General features: G+C 35.9%; 2 protein-coding genes across 4 annotated transcripts in view; one reads left to right on the top strand and one right to left on the bottom strand.

The window, feature by feature from the left end:
• Positions 1-871: 871 nt before the first annotated feature.
• LOC141842355 (polygalacturonase ADPG2) lies at positions 872-2,647 on the bottom strand. Of its 3 annotated transcripts, none has more exons than XM_074730565.1 (4): positions 2,098-2,647; positions 1,637-1,968; positions 1,043-1,559; positions 872-999 (listed from the first exon to the last, which is right to left on the bottom strand). In XM_074730565.1, the coding sequence occupies exons 1-3, from the start codon at positions 2,640-2,642 to the stop codon at positions 1,060-1,062; spliced, it is 1,377 nt and encodes a 458-aa protein (XP_074586666.1). In that variant the 5' UTR covers positions 2,643-2,647; the 3' UTR covers positions 872-999; positions 1,043-1,059. The 3 variants fall into 3 exon arrangements, with proteins under 3 accessions (XP_074586666.1, XP_074586667.1, XP_074586665.1); XM_074730566.1 differs by having other exon boundaries at positions 872-1,009; XM_074730564.1 differs by having other exon boundaries at positions 872-1,559.
• Positions 2,648-3,494: 847 nt separating this feature from the next.
• Positions 3,495-22,661, top strand: part of LOC141840720 (uncharacterized protein At3g06530) — a 28,652-nt gene continuing 9,485 nt past the window's right edge. The window contains exons 1-27 of the mRNA XM_074728782.1: positions 3,495-3,691; positions 3,793-4,006; positions 4,093-4,188; positions 4,273-4,390; positions 4,480-4,653; positions 5,329-5,499; positions 6,883-6,938; positions 7,010-7,099; positions 7,178-7,326; positions 7,546-7,628; positions 7,725-7,853; positions 8,067-8,141; positions 8,281-8,449; positions 9,092-9,231; positions 9,325-9,426; positions 11,483-11,663; positions 12,702-12,799; positions 12,907-13,056; positions 13,193-13,349; positions 17,546-17,703; positions 17,861-17,948; positions 18,032-18,209; positions 18,582-18,657; positions 18,767-18,940; positions 19,449-19,520; positions 19,633-19,737; positions 20,601-20,690. Of these exons, the coding sequence (XP_074584883.1) occupies positions 3,547-3,691; positions 3,793-4,006; positions 4,093-4,188; positions 4,273-4,390; positions 4,480-4,653; positions 5,329-5,499; positions 6,883-6,938; positions 7,010-7,099; positions 7,178-7,326; positions 7,546-7,628; positions 7,725-7,853; positions 8,067-8,141; positions 8,281-8,449; positions 9,092-9,231; positions 9,325-9,426; positions 11,483-11,663; positions 12,702-12,799; positions 12,907-13,056; positions 13,193-13,349; positions 17,546-17,703; positions 17,861-17,948; positions 18,032-18,209; positions 18,582-18,657; positions 18,767-18,940; positions 19,449-19,520; positions 19,633-19,737; positions 20,601-20,690 (3,438 nt within the window). The 5' untranslated portion in view covers positions 3,495-3,546. The remainder of the gene's footprint in view (positions 3,692-3,792; positions 4,007-4,092; positions 4,189-4,272; positions 4,391-4,479; positions 4,654-5,328; positions 5,500-6,882; positions 6,939-7,009; positions 7,100-7,177; positions 7,327-7,545; positions 7,629-7,724; positions 7,854-8,066; positions 8,142-8,280; positions 8,450-9,091; positions 9,232-9,324; positions 9,427-11,482; positions 11,664-12,701; positions 12,800-12,906; positions 13,057-13,192; positions 13,350-17,545; positions 17,704-17,860; positions 17,949-18,031; positions 18,210-18,581; positions 18,658-18,766; positions 18,941-19,448; positions 19,521-19,632; positions 19,738-20,600; positions 20,691-22,661) is intronic.

Below are 22,661 nucleotides of genomic sequence, written 5' to 3' on the forward strand. Positions count from 1 at the left end.
ACTAGCACAAATACATAAGAACATACTCACCTTTTTTCTTCTCCATTTCTCTAATTCCTTGAGTCTAATTTTGAACGTTGAATTGGTCGCATCAAAGTCCGCCTTAGCCTCCATTATCACATTCTATTGAGTGGTTCAAGATCTTAAAGGTTCGTTCATCACCTGATAATCAGATTATTTCGTTTGGAAGATAATTTACTCCTAATGGTTCAAACGTTCAGAGTCTCACAGGAACAATTAATATATCATAATTTTGTAAAAAAAATGTTCTCGAGCTTTGCTTGTTTTCGTCACTATATATATTTCATGAACAATAATAATATTTTATACATATGGGCGGGTCATTTTTTTCTTCTTTGTTTAAGAATTTATTTTGTTTCTCAGCTTTAATTTTGATGAATTTATCTCCATCTCTTTTATTTAATTTGTGTTAGAAAATCATATTACGTTACTGTTGCATTAAATTGGTTTATTTTTATAAATTTTTATTTATTTTAACTTAAGTTTTTCAAATCCAGCCAATTAAAAAATTTGCCCAACTACAATTATTCTGCAAAAGGTAAAATATTGCGACTTCATTAAGATTCGTTTAATTCTATAAATCCATCACATGATGACCAACTCGACAATTACAATAATACATGTCAATTAAAGATATATCTATGAATAAAAAGAAAATTAAAAGTCCAAAAAATTTATCTATTTCCATTTTGACACATAGAAACGTGTGGACTCGTTCATTGCTTCTATCTTACGCACCTGTTTTTCTTCTACTACTAATCTCGTCCATACCAATCTGATATACTTGTCGTTCATATCAGGTTCACAGGAAGCTTCGTGAGGGGGTTTGTCAAAAGTTTGATTTGGAGCGTTTGCTTGCAATGTAATGCATATCTAACTTCTGTGTTTTGTTCTACATCAAGAAACTTCGAATTCGATTCGTCCCCAAATATAAATTGGCTCGAATCAGATTGAATTTACTTTCACAAACATCATTACCTGAATTACACTACCAAGAGATATTAAATCAGTTTTGGTATACCTGAAGAATGTGCAGAACTAGGAGGAATCGACGTCTGCGATCTCGACAGAGCTCCAATCCTTGAATGAGAGTTCATTTACAGTGGAAGGCCTGATCAGGAGGGGATTGTTCCACCCGGAGAAGTTACTCCTCCACCATCTCATCTTCACATGCTCCATCTCCACGCCGGCGACGTACTCCATCATTATCCCTGCCACGCTGTGCTTCACCATCTCCTTGCAACCCGGCCGGTAATCGTAGATGTCTCCGGGATCCTCGGTCCATCTCCGATAGGTCAAGTTAACGTTTTTGAACCTGAGATTGCTGAGAAGGGCGCCCGGCGAGCCTGACAGGAAGACCCCGTTCTCCGACACGGCCGAGATGTTGACGAAGAGAACGTTGGAGATGGAGCCGGTCCTGGAGGTGGAGTCCCTGGGGCAGGTCGTGATGTAGATGGGCTCTGCTCTCCCCCACCACGAAGGGTGGTAGTATCTCGTGCTCATTCTGATGTCGGAGAACACCACGTCCGTCACGTTTCCTGCTTCCATTGAACATCGATCAGTTTTTGTTCTGCTCGTAGCCACTAGGGATCGCCTGAGATCGGGAATTGCGTACCTCCGTCGCGGATTTGCATGCCGAGGCCTCTGTGGGAGTCGACGATGGTGATGTTGTGGAAGAAGAACCTGCTGAAGTCGAACCAGCTGGCGCTGCCGAGCTTGATGGCGGACGACTTCGTCCGGATCCAGCAGTCGGTGACTAGCAGGTCGAGGACGGGGGCGGTGGCGGACTTGAGGCAGATTGCGTCGTCCCCTGTGTCGATGTGGCAGTTTCTGATGACCGTGCGGTTGGAATCCTCGATGTCGATTCCGTCGTTGTTGGGCGAGTCGAAGTCGCCGTAGATGGAGACGTTGCGGATCACCGTGTTCTTGCACCTCACCAAATGGAGACTGCAGCGATCGACGCAAAGGTTAGTGACGACTGATTTTGGCTAATTAGGGCAAACAAAGCAATCGGCAGAGCAGAGAATCGATAGCAGAGTAGCGAATCCGCCGAATCGAGAGCAGGAGAAAGCGCACCACCAGTAGGCCGTTTGATTTAGGGTTACATCGGAGACCTCGACGTCGGCGGAGTCGATGAACCCGACGAGGCGCGGCCGGCACTCGTCGCCGCGGCACAGCCCGGTGGCGTTCCAGCTCACCATCACGTTCTTCCGCCGGTCCCGCCGCACCACGAACGCCTCGCCCTGCCCGTTGATCTCCCCGCCGCCAGTGATCCCCACCCGCCGCACCCCCTCCGCCAGCACCACGTACCACCGGGCCGGGTCGGCCGGATAGTCCCGCTGCCGCGTGCCTCCGAGGATCCGCGCCCCGGGTTCGATGTCGAGCACCACCCCGGTCCGAAGCCGCACCGTCGCCGTCAGGTAATCCCCACCGGCCGGAAACCTAACGCGCCCGCCACCAGCTGCCGCGCAGTCGTCGATTGCGGCCTGGATCGCTACTGTGTCATAGCAACGCCCGTCTCTCATGGCGCCGTAGTCGATGACAGATACGACGGTCGATCCGCCGCAGCCACCGGCTGCGGCGGAGTAAAGGAGGAGCAGGAGGAGGAGCTGGAGTGGCATCCGATCGGGTCCGCTTCGTTCACGTTTTCTTTCCTTTTTTGGCCTTTTAATCGATTGTTTCTATTTTACCCAACAGTATCTCTACGGGTTATGTGGAGCCAACTTTTAGTTTCGCCTATCACGATTTGCCACGTCATGAATTGAGTGTGGGGCGACATGTTACGAATTAATTGGGCGAGAAGTTACCGACGCTACGGCCTCATCTTGAAAACAAAGTGGAGTATGAATTTAGAAGATTGGATTGAGATTGCCCTAAAATTTCATTATTTTAATTGACTTGTATTTTATAAATCTAATTTTAATCTTCTAGTATTTTATTCATTGGAAATTATAATACATAAAATTAAATGTACACATAAAAATCATACAACAATAAGAAAAATTATTAAAACTATTGCATATAAGCAAGGTTCTAAAATTGATTATTGACCGCATTACTTCGGGACATAGCTGAGTTGATTATAACATAGTAAATTTATAAAAGAGGACAAAGGTTTAAATCTCGATGAAATTAAGACAATATCTTCTTTCGTTTTAACTAACTACAGTTTCTCGATTTCATTTTTTTTTACAGAAAAGATATTTATTTTATTTACAAATAAGATTAAAATTATAATAAGATAAATTTTCAATTTTAAAAATTCTCGGGGGCATTTTAAAAAGTCAAAATTTTTTTGAAGGCAAAACAAAAAATTTCCCGTATTGTTCTGTAAATCCCCGAAACCTTTTTATAGTCGCTGCCCTTTTTATACTCATCGAGGCTTAAACCCGCGGCCCTTCGTGAAACCTGCGCCGCCTCCGCCGAGCTGAAGTCCCCGCCGCCTCCGCCTCCGCCTCCGCCTCTAGGTTTATATTCGTGAAACCAGCCTCCACCCCTGCTCCGGCGCCTTCAGTTTTTTCCGCCATGTCGAGTGTCGCCGCCGAGCTCCAGGCTATTCGCGCTGCTGCTAAAGTAGCACCTGTGGCCAAGGTCCGTCCATCTGTTCTTTTTGACCATAGGACCGCTTCCGACATCGATCTCCGTACCATTCTCCCCATTGCCCTTTCAGGTACCATCTCTTGCCCGTCCCGTCGAAGGCTATATTTTGTGAACTCTCGCCGTAGGTTGCCTGTGCTCTTTCATTTATTCTGATTTGTGACTCAATGTTAGGGTTGGACGTCCTTATCGAGTCAGATGGTCGCTTCAATCGATATAAAGATACTCTTTTTAGCCAGACCAGTCTCGAGCTGGATAGGGAAAAAATGGTTCCTGCCGAAGAGGCGAAGGTTAACAAATCGATATGTTGGTACCTGCAGCTGCTTTCTGGTTACTTGCAGCTCCACCCTGCACTGAAGACACTTGAATATCTCATCCGACGTTATCTGTATGTCTCCTTTGGTGTACCTATTTACTTAATTGATTATTACGAGTTTATCAAATTTGATCTCTTTTATTCTGTTGGAATTGCAGAGTTCATGTTTACAATATTGACGAACTTATTCTTTGTGCGCTACCTTTCCATGACACAGTCACGTTTGTTCGCATTGTTCAATTGCTGGAGTTAGGGTACATATTGCATCTTTTGTTTCCCCATTGATGCTTGTTTTATCCTATGCGGTTTGAGTAATTTTTGGGGAACCTTCATTTCAGAAATAGCAAATGGATGTTTCTTGAAGGAGTAAAGGTTTCAGGTGCCCCTTTGCCAAGAAAAGTTATTATGCAGCAGTGCCTTCGTGATAAGGGGCTTTTGGAGACTCTGTGCAACTATGTCTGTGTTTTTTGCTTGGACTTTTCATTTCTCTACCTTGCAGTATTAGATTAGTCTTTCATTGACTTCCATGCCTTTTATTCTTGTAGGCGTCTCCAACAAAAGAGTTTCAGCCCTCACGGCCTGTTGTTTGCTTCTCTACTGCTGTGACCATAGAGGCTTTGGGTGCCATTCCCAAGCTGGAGACAGATACAGTACAGCGAGTCTTGATGTTTGTTCTCAATGGGCTTAACCCTGCTATGAGAGGAAATCATGATCATAAAGTAAGCTATGTCCACAAATTGATCACAATTTGTAGTCCTTGTACAAAATTACCAATATTTTTTTTCTTAGAAGTCATTGCTATCATGATTTGATTTTCCAAAAAGCTTTCTTTTGATATCAAATTATAAAGTTTGCTCCTGTCACTTTTTCTCTCTGATAATGAGGTTCCCCTGAAAATAATCCACATAAGCAGGCATGTGAATCACCACAAAATCTATTTTTTATTCTGTCACTTTAAATGAGAAAAAAGCATGAGAAAATGTGTAGGATGTGTTGGGTTAGTAGGAAAAATGATAACAAAATACTAGTATCAAGTGCAATCATGTGTAGCTTAAATAACTGATTAGATGATTGCAAAATCAGTTGAGATAGTAAGGATGTTTTAAACGAGATGAATAATTCTGTGTTTAGGTGAGTTGAAACTCCTAGAGCAGAATGTGTAAGATGTAGAGAGAGAGATCAAAGATCAAAGAATACTGCAATTAATCCAATAAATAATGATTTAATTGATTTTAATATTACTAGAGAAACAACCTTAGTCAGTGAAGAATAAAATGCATGTAGCTAACCTTAAGTAGTTGGGAGGTGGCCAATTTGCTTTTGATGATAATGATGAATTTGTTAATGAACTATTTACTCTCACTTTTAGGTTTGACTAGCTAACATTTTTTCAGGCTGGTGCTCTAATGGTAATCGGTTTACTAGCTACTAGAGCAACGCTAGCTGCAAAGCTTATCCAAAGTTTGATGTCCTCCATTCTACAAATGGCTCAACATGATGCAAACAAACCCGTGGATCTTCCATGGCTTCGAACAATAATAATTGCTCTTGTTACTCTTGTGCAGGTAAAAATCTTTTATTTTTTCTTTTAGTGGTTTATTATTTAACAACACATGTGCCCCAAATAAAAAGTATCTGCAACTTCTAGATGTTGCTCATTTTCACACAGGGGATTGATCATTAAATTCTGCTACTACCTAGAAAAGAAAGACTTGGTTCATTAACTCTTACTTTTCTCTTTCTGTTTCTTTTATAACTAAGATGTGTCCATCTTAACCATATATTCAGATATGGCTGTTTGTTGCTTATTTTATACTCTTCTTACTGTTATCGTCAGCCCAAATCTTTACATATGTTAAACTTTCCTTCTGTTTGTCGTGCTTATTCTTTCTGTGTTTTTCCTGTAATGTGATATATATATTTTTAGTTTTTTTTCTTGCACAAGATGCAGGCAGTTGACATGTTGGGAATGTTACATAAGTGTGGCATAAAATTCTTTTGAACTTTTTTGAAACCCTCATCACCAAGCTTTATTTTCTTTGCATAACTGGTGAATTGATAACCCTTCATTAAAATTAATATTTTTGCATTTATTTGAGTAGTATTCAAGATATTCTCAATCCATTCCTGGTGCAATACTACCTGCAGAATAAATTTAGAAACTATATTTTAGCAAATTGTTTTGTAAATATAGATGTCATGTATAACCGCTGAATATTAGATCTTCATGTTTTAGATTCAAAAGTCTTTAAAAAATCTTATCATTATTTTATCTCGTGTCAATTAATTTTTTTTTAATGCATGAATGATATTGTTGATGATAATGTTGGTTGTATTTTTGAGACTCATTTCTGTTTGTTTGATATGTAAGTTTGGAGCCTCTGTTAAAGTTTCTGTTAATTGGAGTAGAATAAACTTCAGGTCTGCCTTGTGTTTTTACAATATGAGATGGTAGTTGACATTGTCTTATAGTTCACGCAGAGAGAAAAGTTATCTAGTCAGGTTTGGACATTGTGATTTGAAGTCACTTTGTCAGCTGATTGCTTCATTATAGCGCCGATGCAGAGTAAACTTTGCATGACTTTCTTTATGTTTTTTTCTTACTTGTTTTGTGGATTTCCTTTTGTGTGCATATACTGCTAAGCATGCAATATTGTTGAGAAACAACATTGAAGTTCAGCTATCATCATTGCAAGCTATAGATTTGTAATTTCTTTTATCACTTATATTTATTTGTCCACTGATCTATAATTATTTTAATTTCCTTGAAATTGATTGATGAGTCAGATAATTTTGGGGCATAACTATGTACATAATTCATTCTTTTATTCTAAATTTACAATTTTAGCATCAATTTTTCTCCATGCTTTTGTTTTGTGCACCTGTTGCACTTATATATTTTCATGTGCTCATTCCAATTTTGGCTTTTCTTGGTTGCCTGTTATCAGTCACAGTCGATACAGATGCTTCCGAAGAAGGCTGTTATGGTTTTACAAAAAATAAGGTAATGCGAAAAAGTTTATTGAATTTAAATTCTTCAGCATCATCTTACTGGCAGATTATTTCTTTCCAAAGGGACTTCCCTGGAGTACTTGCTGGATTGAATAATGAGTTTAATGTCCGGAGCTTTCTGCACATTTACATAGAATCACTGGTGGAATATAGGTACCTTTTGTTTTGATTCTGTATCACTTAGCATTCTATGCTTTTTTATTTAAAATTTGTTCTTGTGTCTTGCTCCAGTTTATATGAGGACACTTTGCTTGAAACTCTAGAAGTTGCTGTTGAGGTTCTTCCTGTTAAGGATCTTATTGAGATTCTTGTGCCTAAGATTCTTGCAAGGTGTATGAAGTTGTTGCAGAAGGTGGACTCACCAGATCTAAATCTTGCAGGTAGGATACATCCTCCAAGTTGTGACTTTATAGTCTGGATGTAGGTAGTCTGTGTGGGTGCGATAATACAATTTGCATGAGGTTGGTGTCAGATCCTGATTCACTAGTATCCTGGCCTGTATCCAGCTGTTTACCCATGTATCTTCTAGATTGTTATGCATAACGTTCTTGTACTAATGTTAATGACACCTATACATTACTATTTTTTTTTTGTCTCAGGTAATTGGGGAAGGAAGATTCTCATTGTGCTTGCTAAGCATTATAAATGTGAATTGAGTGGAGCTATTCGAAGGTTTCTTGAGGTTTCTACCTGCTGTAGTTTTCATTTCTTTCACCTGGATTAATGAGTGGTTTCTTCTTCATAATGTGTATGATTCTTCTGCATTTTCTTTTCTCAGGATAGTAAGATGAATGCAAAGGAAGAAGAAAACATTAGTCAAAGGTTGTGCCTGATGTTTGATGATACATTGGATAGGCCAACAGAGATATCTGACTCAAAACTATGGTTTTCACTTGAACATCCTAAGGTATTAAATACGGAGATTAGTAGTATAATGCATATGTTTATTGGAATTTGCTTTAGTAATTGTTTGCTATTTTTCTCTTTTGTCAGATTTTTCAATTACTTTAAGTTTGAGATTGATCTAGTCTCTTCATTTAACTATTTGTCTCGGATGGCAACTGGTCTTTCAATCTACAAATATAAACCTAATTGTCCTTTTATTTGGTGTGCTTTTTAGGCTGTGGTTCGTCAGACTGCTTTGGAAAATATAGCTGCATCAGCGATGTTGAAAACCATGTCTACTGATGAACAGGTGGTTTTCTTAGTTTTACTCTGCAGTGCTCATACTTTTCATTAAAACTTTGTACGTTTCTTGGTTAGTTTGGTTGCTATATCGACATGCAAATATTTGCTTGTCCTTTTTAATCCTTTTGCCTGTTTTCCCTCTCTAGAAACTTGTGAATGTACAAGATGCAATTATGCGTGCTCTACATGATGAGGATTTAAATGTTGTACGGGCAGCCTTGTCTATAGACGGGATGGCCAGAATTGCAAGTCCTAGTCAACTTCTTGACAAATATAATGATATACTATCTAGATGCACTGATGTAATTGAGAGAGGTGAGTTCCTATTATGGATCTTACTCTTTTATAATCATCTACCTTTTTTTGGTTTCCTTATCCTTAGCTTGGGCTGCTAAGCACTTTCATAATTATGCTTCATCTGTCAATTATGTTTGTTTCTTTAGTGCAGTGCAATTCAGAGTAAGCTGCTTTATCTTTTACTTGATTTTTTTCCCCATCTACGTTTAAAGTATGATGTTTATTTGTCATGTCAATTTATTGTTGTTTTATTCATAGAGCATTTTTTTTTCTGGATATAATTATTAACTTGATAATCCGTGGATTATGTTTTAGAACCTATAATTGACAAATCAGAGGACAATGAATTATGTCTAGAATTTATTTTCTATAGAACTTTAAAATGCAAATATGTTCCACACGATAATCCCTTTTTTTTTATATAATGGATTTTCTTGAGAAAATCACATGACTAATGCCTTACTGGGGGTCTGTTTATTAACAACTAAATTGGTTAATGCTATTTGCTGTTAACTTAAAAGTTACATAGTTGCTATGGAATTCTTACTTCTTAGTGCTATGATATTTCTCTTTACATGGTTGATATACTAGCTTGTTTGTTGTACTTCTTGTTGTCTACTTCCTTGCCTTCTTTAGTTTTCATTTTTTCCCCTTCAACAGATGCTTCCAGAACATCTGTAGCATGTGACGTAGCCATATCATGCCTTGAACGCTTGGTGCAAGAATTCCAATTGGAACACTTGAATTGTACTAAAGAAATTGCTAAAATGTTTTTCCCTTTATTTCTTGTTCGTCCAAAGGTATAATTTAACTCTCTTGGATTTTGTTCCTTTATTCTCTACAATTTCCAATTTTGGAAGACATAATTATTTTCCTTTTGTGATACTCCACAGACATGGAGAGTGAATTTGAAAGCTTTGCAGCTAGTTAAGGAATTAAAATGGCCTTATTTTGATGCTATTGGGCAAACTATAATAGATTCTGACCACATGAAGGTAATAAACATGTCAAGAGTGAATATTTATTTGAAATGTTTGTGATTTAATTTGATAACTATCGGACTGCATTTGATTCAAAATATTGGAACTTCATGCATGTTCTGCATGATCATGGGTATTGCCTTTTGGATAGATAGAAAAGTTTCATGACACAGACAGGTGACTGGTAAAATCATGGGTAGAGCAAAGATTCCTTACAAGGAAACTATGCCTTTTGACTATATTTTCTTTATTACTGTCAAAATTTTGTTGGGTAATGATATCTCTCGAGTCTTGGACTGAATTGCAAGCCAGAGGGCCTAATACACATTTTCTTTGGATGTATGCTGTATGATTGGTGATTATAGGGCACACAAGCAGAAAATAATTAAGGGTGAACCACAATTTGAACTCATGGCATCCATGCTTTAATTTCCTTGTTAAGATTTATCAGTATTTGACAAATAAGTTGGTTAAATGGGTGTTGATGCAAAGAGTTGAGGTCATTGGACAGGTTTTCTGTTAATAATTTTACCTACTTTTCACAATCTTCTTCCCTTTTCTTTTGCTTATGATAACTGGAGCTCTTCTGTGAAGGTTAAATTTCAGAATTAATTGTTTTCTTGTTATGCACTTTCCTAAATACCATTACATGGTGTCTATCTGAAGCTTAAGTTAAGTGGAAAAAGTTCAATCTTTAATTTATATTCTTATACGCTTCTCTCATGTGGGTTGGCTGATTCATTTGGAGTCTCACATAAGTTAACTAGGCTATATGCACATGTAGATACACAAACTTAGACTACAACTATGTGACCTATCTTACCATGTTTAATTTGATTTGCTGTCGACATACCCATAAATATTTCAGATATCTATTCCAATTCTATAATCTATATTTCATATTTCAAAACACAGCATTGTGCTAAGACTTTTACCTTGTTGGAAAGGTGGAGTGGCTATACATTGCTAGATCTATCTGTATGGTTCTGTAGATAGTGAGCTAATAAAGGGACATTTTGATAATGAAGAAACATAAGATTGAGATGAGATAATTTCTCCAAACGATGGAAATGAGATAATTTCCCTGAAACCTGGAGTTAGTCATAGCCATTTAGAAGCATTTTTTAGGTTTGTCAATAAGGGTCTGATGGAAACATTCATTAATTTTGGAAAATTGAAGATACATATGAAGAGATTTCATCTGCATTATTTTCCCTTCCTTACCCTAATGATATGGAGCTCCTATTTCTCCGGGATGAGGCCTTTTCCTTTCTCTGATCATCACTAGAATGGAATGGGGGGTTTGAGGAAGGAAAACCATAGGCTAAAGTTCCTAGAATACTGGTAGCCTTCTATGCCCTGAAGGTGGATGACTGCAACTGCCATCTTACAGTGTACATCTGGTTAGCAGAGTACAAAGTTTTTCTTTCTTGACTTTGCATTTTATTTTTGTTTACAATATTTTATTTATAGGTGTTGTTCTGTCATTATTGATTGATGTTGCACAATGATAGTATCTTTGGTTTTCAGGTTGGTAAATCATGTATATTCCAATGCCCACTTTGCAGTTTTATTTACAACTAGTGGGCCACATAACCAACCAATAACTAATTGGTGGCAAGTGGACAACAAATTGTATATGTGATTTGATTTGTTTAACAATTCCTTGCTCTGGAAGATTCTGACATTCAACTAAAACTTCATGGATAAAGTGGATTTTCTTGCTTAATTAATTGTAGAAAATTTAATTGGTTGTATGACTATCCATATCTTACTATTAATGATATGCGGGTTGCTGAGAGAAAAACTTAAAACATTCTCTTGTTTAGTGAATCATCGGCTTATCTGTTTGTATGGAAAATTCAATTGGTTGTATGACTAGTTAATAACTATAGCTGACTGGTTGTTGATACTGGGTTGTGGATAGCAACTTTGAACATTGCTTCTTGAGTGCATAATCTGCTAGGTTTTTGTGCTTCCATCACCCCACCAGTCCTTTATTTCTTTCACTATACTTCTCTGGGCACTTGAACAATGTTTCCTTAATTGGTAAATGCATTAAATGATGCAGAGTTATCGTTCTGATCATGCTGCTTCCATCAATTTAAGAACTATTAAAGCTCTGGCTGAAGTATTTGTTGCAAGCCCTCCCGAGAAGATTGAGTGGTTGATTGAGTGCAACAGATACAATGGACTTTCTAAGAGTGTATTTTTCTTCATCATTTTGCAGGCATTGAACATTGTAAATGGAGGTATATGTAGTTAAAAATTATTTCAGTTGTCTTGCCTGATTGGGTTTGTATTATCTAATTTCGTAATTATGTGAAGCATCAATGCTATTTTCTACATGGTATAACTGATTTTAATTCTCACCAAATCCCATGAGTTATTTGATTTTTTCTTACATGGTGTGAGCAAAGCTCCCATACCCAAAGTCTTTAAATTCTAATTTATTCAATTTGACTGTCTTTAGAATATATCATTGTTATTGCATGTCCATCTTAGCCTATTTTTCCCTATTTTATTCATATTTGATGCCTTACCACCAACTCTAGAAAATTGTTGTTTTTATTTCATCTCCTACTAGCCCCTTAGCATCTGTGTCAATATTCTTAAACCATACTATTGTTCTTGTTCAGTTGTTTGTGCTTGCTGCAACTGTCATTGCATTATATTGTTTTTATTTTGAAATTTAAGTGCACATATATTCCTTTATTTTAAATACTAATGATACCTACAGCTTGGCAGCTTCTACTTTTAGAATCTTCTTGTCCATTCTAAACTTGCATTTCATGTACTGAAGCTTATATTTATCCTCTTAATTTGCATTTATCCTTTGATGCTTACAGTTCCTGCTTGTTATTTCTTCTTCTTTGATTGTATGCATTCAAACTTGTATCTATCCAACTAAATCCGCTAGTATCTAAAATAGCCCAGTTTATTCTAACAAAATTCGTCTCCAATTATAATTACCATATGTTAGGAAACAGTTAGTATGCAGGTTTCTTCTTAATACAATTAATAAGTTCATCACCTTAGAAGGGAACCATGTATTAACACTACACACTATGATTAGCATCTAGGTTTATACTTTTCATTTTTTCTCCAAAAAATTCTTCCTTTACCACCAAAGGAAACAATTTTATTTTTATTATATTTTATAATGTTGCTCAAATTTGCTTGGATATGTAATTTATGCAACTTAGATTCAATTAATATGACAGCTCCACATTAGCTTTTGTAGTTTCATATTCCAAAATTTTACCTTCGTTAAATGTTTCTTTCTCTAGAGTCTGGCAGCCCTATGAAGATATATAGGACTTGTTTTTATGCTCTAAAAAATGAGTGGCATGAAATTGAACATTCAGGAGGTCCTACTTCCGAAGAGGTATGCCTCTGGCTCTAATGTTCTGTATACCGTCTATACTGGTAATTTTGCTATATCTTATGGAACTAAATGATTATGGGTGGGTTTTTTTTTTTAATTTCTTGCAGCTCAATTTACACAGATGCGATGACTATTATATTGAATTAGTTAACCAGCTCTTTACTGCTGATGTTGGAATACTAAATCGAAATCTCCTACTTTGCATTTTCTGGAGTCTACTGAGATCATTAAATGAAGCAGCTAACCATAATAAATTAGTAAGCGGCTTAAGAGAATTTTCACATTTTGTAATACGGGCAACAGAAGCAATTTTCCTCACGAAAAGTTTAGATTTTAACTTTAATTTTCTTTATCTCATACAAGTTTCTGAACTATTATTCCTTTGAAATACAGGAAGATAGCTCCGAGAGTTTCAACATAATGGACGAACTGTTTCTCTTCTTTGTGACATCATCTCATAGGAAACTCTTCAGTGATCATCTGAAATTTTTATTGGTTAACTGTTGCAAAGTGCCTTTTGAGTTTCTATCAAAATATTTTGCAGAAGAAGGTTTGTGTTGATAATGTTCTACCCATAGATTTACTTGATTGCATTGCATTGAAAATGTTGTATTGTTTTCATGTTTGATGGCCTTGTTTCTCCATTTTTTTGCTTGAGTTGAAATTGTTACCAGTTGATAAAAAGAAATAAAAATCAGAACATCAAAGAATGGACTTTTTAGCAAATGCATATGGTAGGGTCATCATTTTGGCAATCATTTCTGTTCTAAGCTTCCAGAAGAGTATGCATGTGGTAAGGTCATCATTTAGTGCATAGTGCATATACTTTTAGCAAGTGCATATGCAGTACTTACAAAAAAAACAATTGACATTATTCACATTCATAAAATGTAAATAAGTAATAATCAATTTCTAAAGCAAAAATAATAAGTCCGTAAAAATAATTTGCTCATACTCCATTGGAATAGTATGATATCTGAGTTCCTTGCATTTTTATAAAAAAAATCTTTATCATAAAATAACTATTTGTTTTGTTTATCACAATTTTTTTGAATTATGAGATAGTTTCTATTTTCATTTTGTTGATGCATTACACTTTGATTAAACATAATGTGAGCTAAACTTATATTCACTTCTATCTTCTTCTCTACTCTATTCCTAGTGATAATAAATTTTGGTGGCCTAATTCAACGATTCCCTTTGCCCTTTAATCTTCTTGATATCTATAAACTTCTTGTTATATTTAGTGACCTATTGAGGAGAAAATCTTGATCCCACTACTACAAATATTATAAGAGGAATAATCTAATGTTTAGGCTATATAAGAATTTGAAAGTTGAGAGTTCTATACTTTTATTTTATTGAATTAGAATTAAATTATTGTGCACAAGTGTATTTTGTTAAGAGTGGGTGAGTATCATACCGTAGGTTGTTGGGGAGTCTAGATATTATTGCCATAGAATGTATGATATACTAGTGCAGATCCCATAATGTCATATGATTTGGCATTAATCTATTACCCAGCACTCAGTAATGAATGCAATATTTGGAATGGCATTTCAATAATATTGCAACTCGAAAGGGTAAATATTCTTTGGGAACGGTTGAAACTCTAGAAGGCAAACTCTAAATGGCTTAGTAGTGATTCTGTTGTAAAAATATAGATATAGATGTATTTAAATCCATGACTGTTTCAAGTCGATCATGGATGTGAATATCCTATGAATAAGCAAAAGTTGAAAGAGGGTTGATAATCTAATTTAAAGCTACCTATCCTTTAGATGGAAAATTAAAGAAAATCTTAATCTAGTGATCAGAAAAGAATTACATTTTGCAGAGAGAAATTATCAATTAATTTTATTATTTGGTTAATATAAAAAAGAGCGGTGGAAGAGGTATTTTCATCAACTTTTTAATGAAGGTGTAGGTGATCAACTTAACTTAGGTAATTTAAGCAGGTCAAATGAGTATAGAAATTTAAATTTTTACCGTAGAATTCAAATTTCAGAAGTAGAACAAGCTTTAAACGGAATGAAAAATGGAAAAGCCGTTGGACCAGATGATATCTCGATAGAGGTATGGAAGTGTCTAGGGAAACAAGGTATTGAATGACTTACAAAATTATTTAACATGATATTGAAAACAAAGAAAATGCCAGATCAATGGAGAGTAAGTACTCTAATTCCCTTATATAAGAATAAGGGGGACGTACAAAATTGTGCAAATTATAGGGGCATTAAATTAATGAGTCATATCATGAAACTTTGGGAAAGAGTAATAGAAAAACGATTAAGGAAAGAGACTATGGTCACCGAAAATCAATTTGGGTTTATGCCTGGTAGGTCGACAATAGAAGCTATACATCTTCTCAGACAACTAATTGAAAAGTATCGGGGGCAAAAGCAAGATCTACATATGATATTTGTTGATTTAGAAAAAACTTATGATAGAGTCCCAAGGGAAATTATATGGAGAATTCTAGAAAAGAGGGGTGTTAACGTAGTATATATTGACCTAATTAAGGATATGCATGAGGAAGTAACGACTAGAGTGAAGACTTCAGGCGGATTAACTGAAGCATTTCCAATAAAGATAGGGTTACATCAAGGGTCAGCTCTAAGTCCTTATCTTTTTACACTAATCATGGATGAACTTACTGGACACATTCAAGATATCGTACCATAGTGCATGTTGTTTGCAGATGATATTGTTTGCAGGGTATTAGTAATGATGGAGAAATAAAAGAGCGGTGAAGAGGTATTTTCATCAACTTTTTAATAAAGGTGTAGGTGATCAACTTAACTTAGGTAATTTAAGCAGGTCAAATGAGTATAGAAATTTAAATTTTTACCGTAGAATTCAAATTTCATTAGTAGAACAAGCTTTAAACGGAATGAAAAATGGAAAAGCCGTTGGACCAGATGATATCCTGATAGAGGTATGGAAGTGCCTAGGGAAACAAGGTATTGAATGGCTTACAAAATTATTTAACATGATATTGAAAACAAAGAAAATAATGGAGAGTAAGTACTCTAATTCTTGCAAATTATAGGGGCATTAAATTAATGAGTCATACCATGAAACTTTGGGAAAGAGTAATAGAAAAAGCTTATGATAGAGTCCCAAGGGAAATTATATGGAGGATTCTAGAAAAGAGGGGTGTTAGCATAGTATATATTGACCTAATTAAGGATATGTATGAGGAAGTAACGACTAGAGTGAAGACTTCAGGCGGATTAACTGAAGCATTTCCAATAAAGATAGGGTTACATCAAGGGTCAGCTCTAAGTCCTTATCTTTTTACACTATCATGGATGAACTTACTGGACACATTCAAGATACCGTACCATGGTGCATGTTGTTTGCAGATGATATTGTATTGGTAGATGAGACACGTGAGGGAGTAAATGCTAAATTAGAATCTTGGCGAGAAACACTAGAAGAGAAAGGTTTTAGGCTTAGTAGAGTAAAGACAGAATATATGGAATTTAAGTTTAGCAATATTGAACGTAATGAGACAAATATTAAAATAGGAGATGATGAGTTGTCTGGAACTGAGAGTTTTAAATATTTAGGATCATTTTTGCAAGCCGATGGAGGGATTGAGAGAGATGTCTTACATAGAATACAAATAGGATGGTTGAAGTGGAGGAGAGCATCAGGTGTTTTATGTGATCGTAAAGTGCCTCTAAAACTTAAAGGAAAGTTCTATAAAACGGCAGTTAGACTTGCCATGTTATATGGCGCTGAATGTTGGGCTATGACTCGAGCACATGAGCAAAAGATGAGAGTTGCGGAGATGAGGATGTTAAGATGGATGTGTGGACATACAAAGATGGACAGAATAAGAAATGAGAGCATTAGAGTGAAAGTTGGAGTTGCATCTATTGAGGAAAAACTCCGTGAGACACGTTTAAGGTGGTACGGACATGTACTTAGATGACCGATAAATGTTCCAGTTAGGCGGTGTGAAACTATGACAAATACGCATATCAAACGAGGGCGAGGTAGACCAAAAAAGACTTGGTTAACAATAAAACAAGATAAAATTTATTTAAATATAAATGATGATATAATAGGAGATAGAGCTCAATGGCGTAAAAGGATCCATATAGCCGACCCCACTTAGTGGGATAAGGCTTGGTTGTTGTTGTTGTTGTTGGTTAATATAAAAAATCTTTTATTCAACTTATCCCTTTCACATGCTGAAATTCTCTTATTGCTGGATCCATAAGACCATTGCTACTTTGAATATGTCACGGATGAGTTAACCATGTTTATCCCTTGCTAACCATATTATTGTACTTGGACAATAACATCCAATATTATAATCATATTATATTGTCTATGCTCACTTTTGGCGATTACTTTAAGATGGATCCTCATCTCCTTCACCTTCTTGTCTATGTTTTCAGGATCAAGTTTTAACTGATTAGGAGCTTTTTGATGTCTTTCCTTAATCTCATATTCATTATCATATAAGCACATCAAACACTGAGCTTATTTAGTTGATAAAATTGTAGCATCCATAGCTAACTAAACTTTTTTGTATAGTTAAAGTTGTTGAAATTTAAGAGCATTTTACTTGGAATGCTCATAATGAAACATAAAATAGTCACATTTTGACGAATCTATGATGAGATTCTTCTTATTTTAACATTGTTCCTTAGGGGATTGAATTTTTTTATGTATATTCTTCTGCATAGCTCATTTTTCCTGAAAATTTGATGGAAGTTTTGCTTGTAGGCTACAAGAAGGAAGTTCAAATTCAGAGTCTGCAGTTGTTCGAGATGATATGCTCGATATTTGCATCAGCTGAGAGAACCAACTCAGACGAGAATAATTATTTGCAGGCTTTAGTTGAATTTCCTTCACTTCTTGTTCCACTTGCCAATCATGATAAGGTTTGATTTAGTATTTAAATTGTTCTTTCCTATATAATTCACACCCCCCCTCCACATGTAGATGTGGCTCTTTGTTTTTTGTGCGTTGATTCTCTATGGTGCTAATAGTGATTAATATAATTACTTTTTGGATATGAATTGTTAATTTGGCTTGTAGGATGTACGGACATCTGCACTTCATTGCATTGAAGAGTTCTACAAGATGTATGATAGTAGTCGATTTGATGCTTCTCAATCTAAATATGGTATATGCCAGTTGTATAAGTTTCATTTATAACCTAACATATTCATGCAATTATTTACTTGAATTGATGCATTTTATTTGCAGGGGACGGTATCTTTCTCTCCATGAGCTTATCACTTCCAACTTTCTGGGATTTCGTGGAGGCTTTGGTAAATGAGAAGACATTGATCTCTTTGGACATCAATTTTCTTCATTCATATTTGACATCAATGTTGAGTTCTTCAAGCAACGATCTCTTAGCACCTAATAGCAGTCAAAAGAGGTATTCCGCTACATTTTAAATATTAAACTGTCAGCTATGGAAGTGTGATTTCAGTCAATTTCATTCATGCCTTGTTTGTGCAGTTATGTGTGGGTGCTAGCTACTTGAATGTTTTGGCATTTTTTTCATTATGATACTTCTTGAACTACATTGTATTTATATTTAAAATCATGTGTTTTTTGGCATGCTAATTTTATTGTTTTTTATTTATTCTGTATATTTTATACTTGTATCTTGTGTCTTTTTTTTCTTGTGGTTATTTTAGCTTCTCACAAGGAAATGTCTTTTATCTTGTGCATGTGCCTTTTGGTGTTATATTCTGGAGGATTCATTGATTGGTTGATTGCCTTTTCCATATATGTATATTTTCAGATTTGTTCCAACAGAAAAAGAAGCTATATTGCTCTATATTTTGCAGTCTGCACTTAAAGGATCCTCATATAGAAAGGTTTGTTTTACCATGACAATTGATCCTCCCTCCCCTCCCTACGTATTTTTCGATTTTTCTCATAGTCGTATATTGATGAATGCTCGTTAATTGTGTGCCATTTTTGCAGCTAATGATATTATCGTTATTCAAAGGAATGGGAGCATCATTACTGTCTGTTGGAGCTGTCAAATCTTTACTGTTTGAGCTCATGGAAAAGTATAGTCAGCATGACACTGGTGCTCATTCATTGCAAAAAAAGCTTTCCAAGAATGAAATTCAGTTATTATGCTTGCTTTTAGAGGTATCTAGCTCATTCTTATTTGGAATATCTTCGGTATTCACATTCAGATCTTTTTGCTACTTTAGTATCAACCTTTCTTAAGCATATGCTTTATCCAGCTGTGAAAGTGCTCACTATGCTTCTTTCTCCCTTTTAATATTTTCTGAACCCATACATATCATGTAAAGTTGTGCTCTCTATTTTGACATAACCTTTGTAAAGCCATATTGTGTACAATTGTACATGACTAGACTTAAGAAATATGATGATTATCTCCATTTGTAGGTACTATGATTATTGGCATGTAAGTTAAAAAAATAGTTTTCTTATATTAAAAAAATATGTCGTCCAATTAGCAGTAATTCTTTTACCCTTTTAAACCATATTCCTGTCCTCTTCCATTATGTTATTTTCTTTCTCCTGTTTGTTCACTTGCACTCATTAGGAAGAATACTTCCTTATGGTCTGCCCATTATTTAGCATGCTCTCTTGTAAATTTCAATAATATTATTTCTTTCTGAATCCTCAGATTTGCTCCCCTTTATCAAGTTCTATATACCTTGATTCAGACATCATAGATTACCTACTGAGAGCCTTACGAGTAAGTTGCAAACTTTTTTATTTTTTTTGTTAATATACATAACATTTTCTCAACTAGTAGAAATTCTCTCAAGTTTACTGTATTCGTTCATCTTAAAATCTATTTGATTCAGATGGATGATTTAGCATCAGATGATCCAGCTGTTTTGGCTCCTTGTTTAATGGTTCTTCGGATGATAGATTCAACTTTTTATGAAAATTTGAAGAGAGAGCTACAGGTTGGAATTCTATTACCATTCTGCCAACTTATTTAGAATAATAGTTGCGCATTGTTGAGGTTTCATTCATTTCATGTAGATATTAGTTGAAGCAATTGTTTAGACATTAGTTGCAATTGTTTACATATCGCTTGTGGTCTGCAAATCTCAGAAAATTTCTAATATTCATATATATATAACATTTTTAAAGCTGTTAGATAAGATTTCTCAGAAGATATGTAGGTTATTAGAAATCTGTTTTTCTGGTTATCAATTCCAAAGGTTGCCATAATAAGATTTGTTTTTTTTGATGGAGCTTCTCATTTCTTGTTGCATTTGGCCATTCTTAAATAACGATAATTTAATAATTGTTATGATGATTTTCCTGGTGGTGTTAGTCTATTCTATATGTTTCATCTTCTAATTACTGCATTATTGTTGAGCAACTTAGCATTCCTGAGGAAAGATTTTTCTTGGCACTCTCTGTCATCAACTCATGAATGATATTCTAAGTTATATTCTTTTGTCTTTCTATGTCATCAACTCACAATTATCACCTCATAGAGAATGCCCCATGCACAGCAAAGTTATTTATTTTAATATTTTGATCTCAAATTTTTTTGATGATTTGCTTTACCTTCTTTTTATTTTGATAGTTAGCCAGCTGAATGCTTAATTCTATTGTGCATGCCTGCTGTTGGACATTCTTATCTTATTCTAATTTCTTTCACAGACAGCTTTGCTGTTACAGTTTAATTTTTATCTAGATTATTAGAGATTATAAGTTATTGAGGGTGCGATCACTATTTTGTTGTTTTATTGTGTCTAGTACTCTAGCTGCTATTGGTTTGATGTGATAATAATGTACGATTGCCGCCTTTCAGGATGAGCTCTTATGGAACCTGGTTATTTTATTCCGGAGTGATAATGGTGATTTGCGAAATGCGAGTAGAGATGCTCTTCTACGGTTAAATGTATGACCTGCTACTTTATACATGGACTCATTTTTAGTTTATTCCTTTTTTTACTATGTGGCTTCTTTTATCTCCTTTTCAATAGATAGATTTTGATTTAAATTGTCGATTACATATAATATTGAAGTCGATAATTCATTTGCTACTTTGGGGTCATGTAGTTGGAGCATACTCATATTATCTGAAACCATGACATCCTCTTCTGTTAACACTGTGAATTTTTATTTCAATTGCAACATGAGGTATATGCTTGGTAGACTCCTGAGTCTGGAATGCTATGAAGCCCTGCAAAGTGCTTCAGCTTCTTTTTGATTTTGTTCAATTGGAAAACGACATATTGCAAATACGTAACTAATTATTAATTAGGATTCTCTTTCTCTCAGAATTCCAGATAACCCTTATATTTATATATATTATTGATGAATAGACGATATTACAAATAAGCACTTAACCCTTATATATTTAATATAATTCCCTAACACCCCAACTTAAGCTGGTTTAAATATACTGTAAAAACCAATTTGTTGTAAATATATTCAACTAATATGTATGTGGAGTGACACATGTGGAGGGAAGATTCATCCTGCTTGAGATGTCTGTGGAATTCCAGACACAGAAAGGACTGATCTGATTCCCGATTCAGGTCTATGGAATGACGCATGCGGAGAGACGATGACTTGTGTCCATGAACTGACGAATGCAAAGAGAAGATTACTGATCTTATTCGTGATCCATGGAATGATTCACGTGAAGAAAAGATGACTAATTTGACTTAAGGCTTGCTAAATGATGGAAGCCGAGGAAAGATTTGCTGACTTTAGATTGTGGAATGATGCAAGCAGAAATGCTAGGCACAATAGCTTGAGATTCGTGGAAAGATGCATGTTGAGAGAGGAGGAAGGGAGAGCTATCAAATTGATGATCCAAGAAACTGCTGCACTTGCTATGGCTGTGATATGAGAAGGCAATGCAGGTTGCTTGTACGGAGGATGCACATGGTTGGTGTGATCTCACGAAGGGTGCGCATGGTGAGTTTGTGGCCAATGGGTGCACTCTCAAACAGGACGCACGCGGTGAGGGAGCTCTGACAAAAGTCGCATGCTGATCCAACAAAGGCAAAGCAGTGCTTTTGGGAAGATGTTAAGGTGTTGGCACTTGTGTAATGATGATCGAAGCCAAGAGACGCATGGATGTTTAATGTAGGAGAGAGGACGACTATGTTTCCTTGTTGGGGGAAACAGCTAGCACTTTCTATCTTTAATGTCTTATCAATGAATAAAATATAAGGGCAGCCCGGTCTCCCGCCATGCGGGGTCAAAACGCCCAGCTAGCACTTTCTATCTTTACCTTATGTCTTATCGATGAATAAAATATATTACAAATAAATACTTCAAAATACTTATTCATACCATCTCCATTGAGAAAAACACCATTTTAACCACATGCTAGTGTTGTAAATTTGCATGTAGATTACTTAAACTATTTACAAGCTAGATGCTCTTAAATGTTTATAGGTTTGTTTGATGTTAGAATAGTTCCCTATATATTAGCTAGGTGTACTAATTCTTTATTGTAATCAGGTTCCTTCTGTTCAATTGTGATTATGTTCCAAGTGATTCCTCTTAACTTGCTAGGCCCTACCTGCTGGCCCAAATGCTTATGCCCTGAGTTAATAAGGTCTAGAATTAAATGGGCCCACTAACTTTTTAGTATCAACCATTAGCCCAAATGCTTGAGTTCAAGTTAACACTAATTTGCTCATCTAGGCTTATAAACTCTCTTTATTAGACAACTTCAGTTGGGACTGAACTAGAGCGCCACGATTGGTATGAAAGTCTTCCTAATCCCCCTTCCCCCTTTGCATCTCTCCTACATTGTGCCTTCTGTTTGCACTTCTCCCATCCATGACTGCCTGCTACACCAAAACATCTAGTGTGCCACTACCTCCTTCCTTTGCCATGCAATGTTGCT

The sequence above is a fragment of the Curcuma longa genome, chromosome 11 (assembly GCF_044706935.1).
Source record: "Curcuma longa cultivar G26 ecotype Majalengka, Jawa Barat chromosome 11, ITB_CL_G26_1.1, whole genome shotgun sequence".
NCBI lineage: Eukaryota > Viridiplantae > Streptophyta > Magnoliopsida > Zingiberales > Zingiberaceae > Curcuma > Curcuma longa.

Coding starts and splice junctions, on each gene's coding strand:
- LOC141842355 (XM_074730565.1), bottom strand. CDS start 2,642: ATGCCACTCCAGCTCCTCCTCCTGCTCCTCCTTTACTCCGCCGCAGCC. Junction 1,969..2,097: donor AATCAAACGGCCTACTGGTG/GTGCGCTTTCTC, acceptor CGATCGCTGCAG/TCTCCATTTGGTGAGGTGCA. Junction 1,560..1,636: donor CATGCAAATCCGCGACGGAG/GTACGCAATTCC, acceptor CAATGGAAGCAG/GAAACGTGACGGACGTGGTG.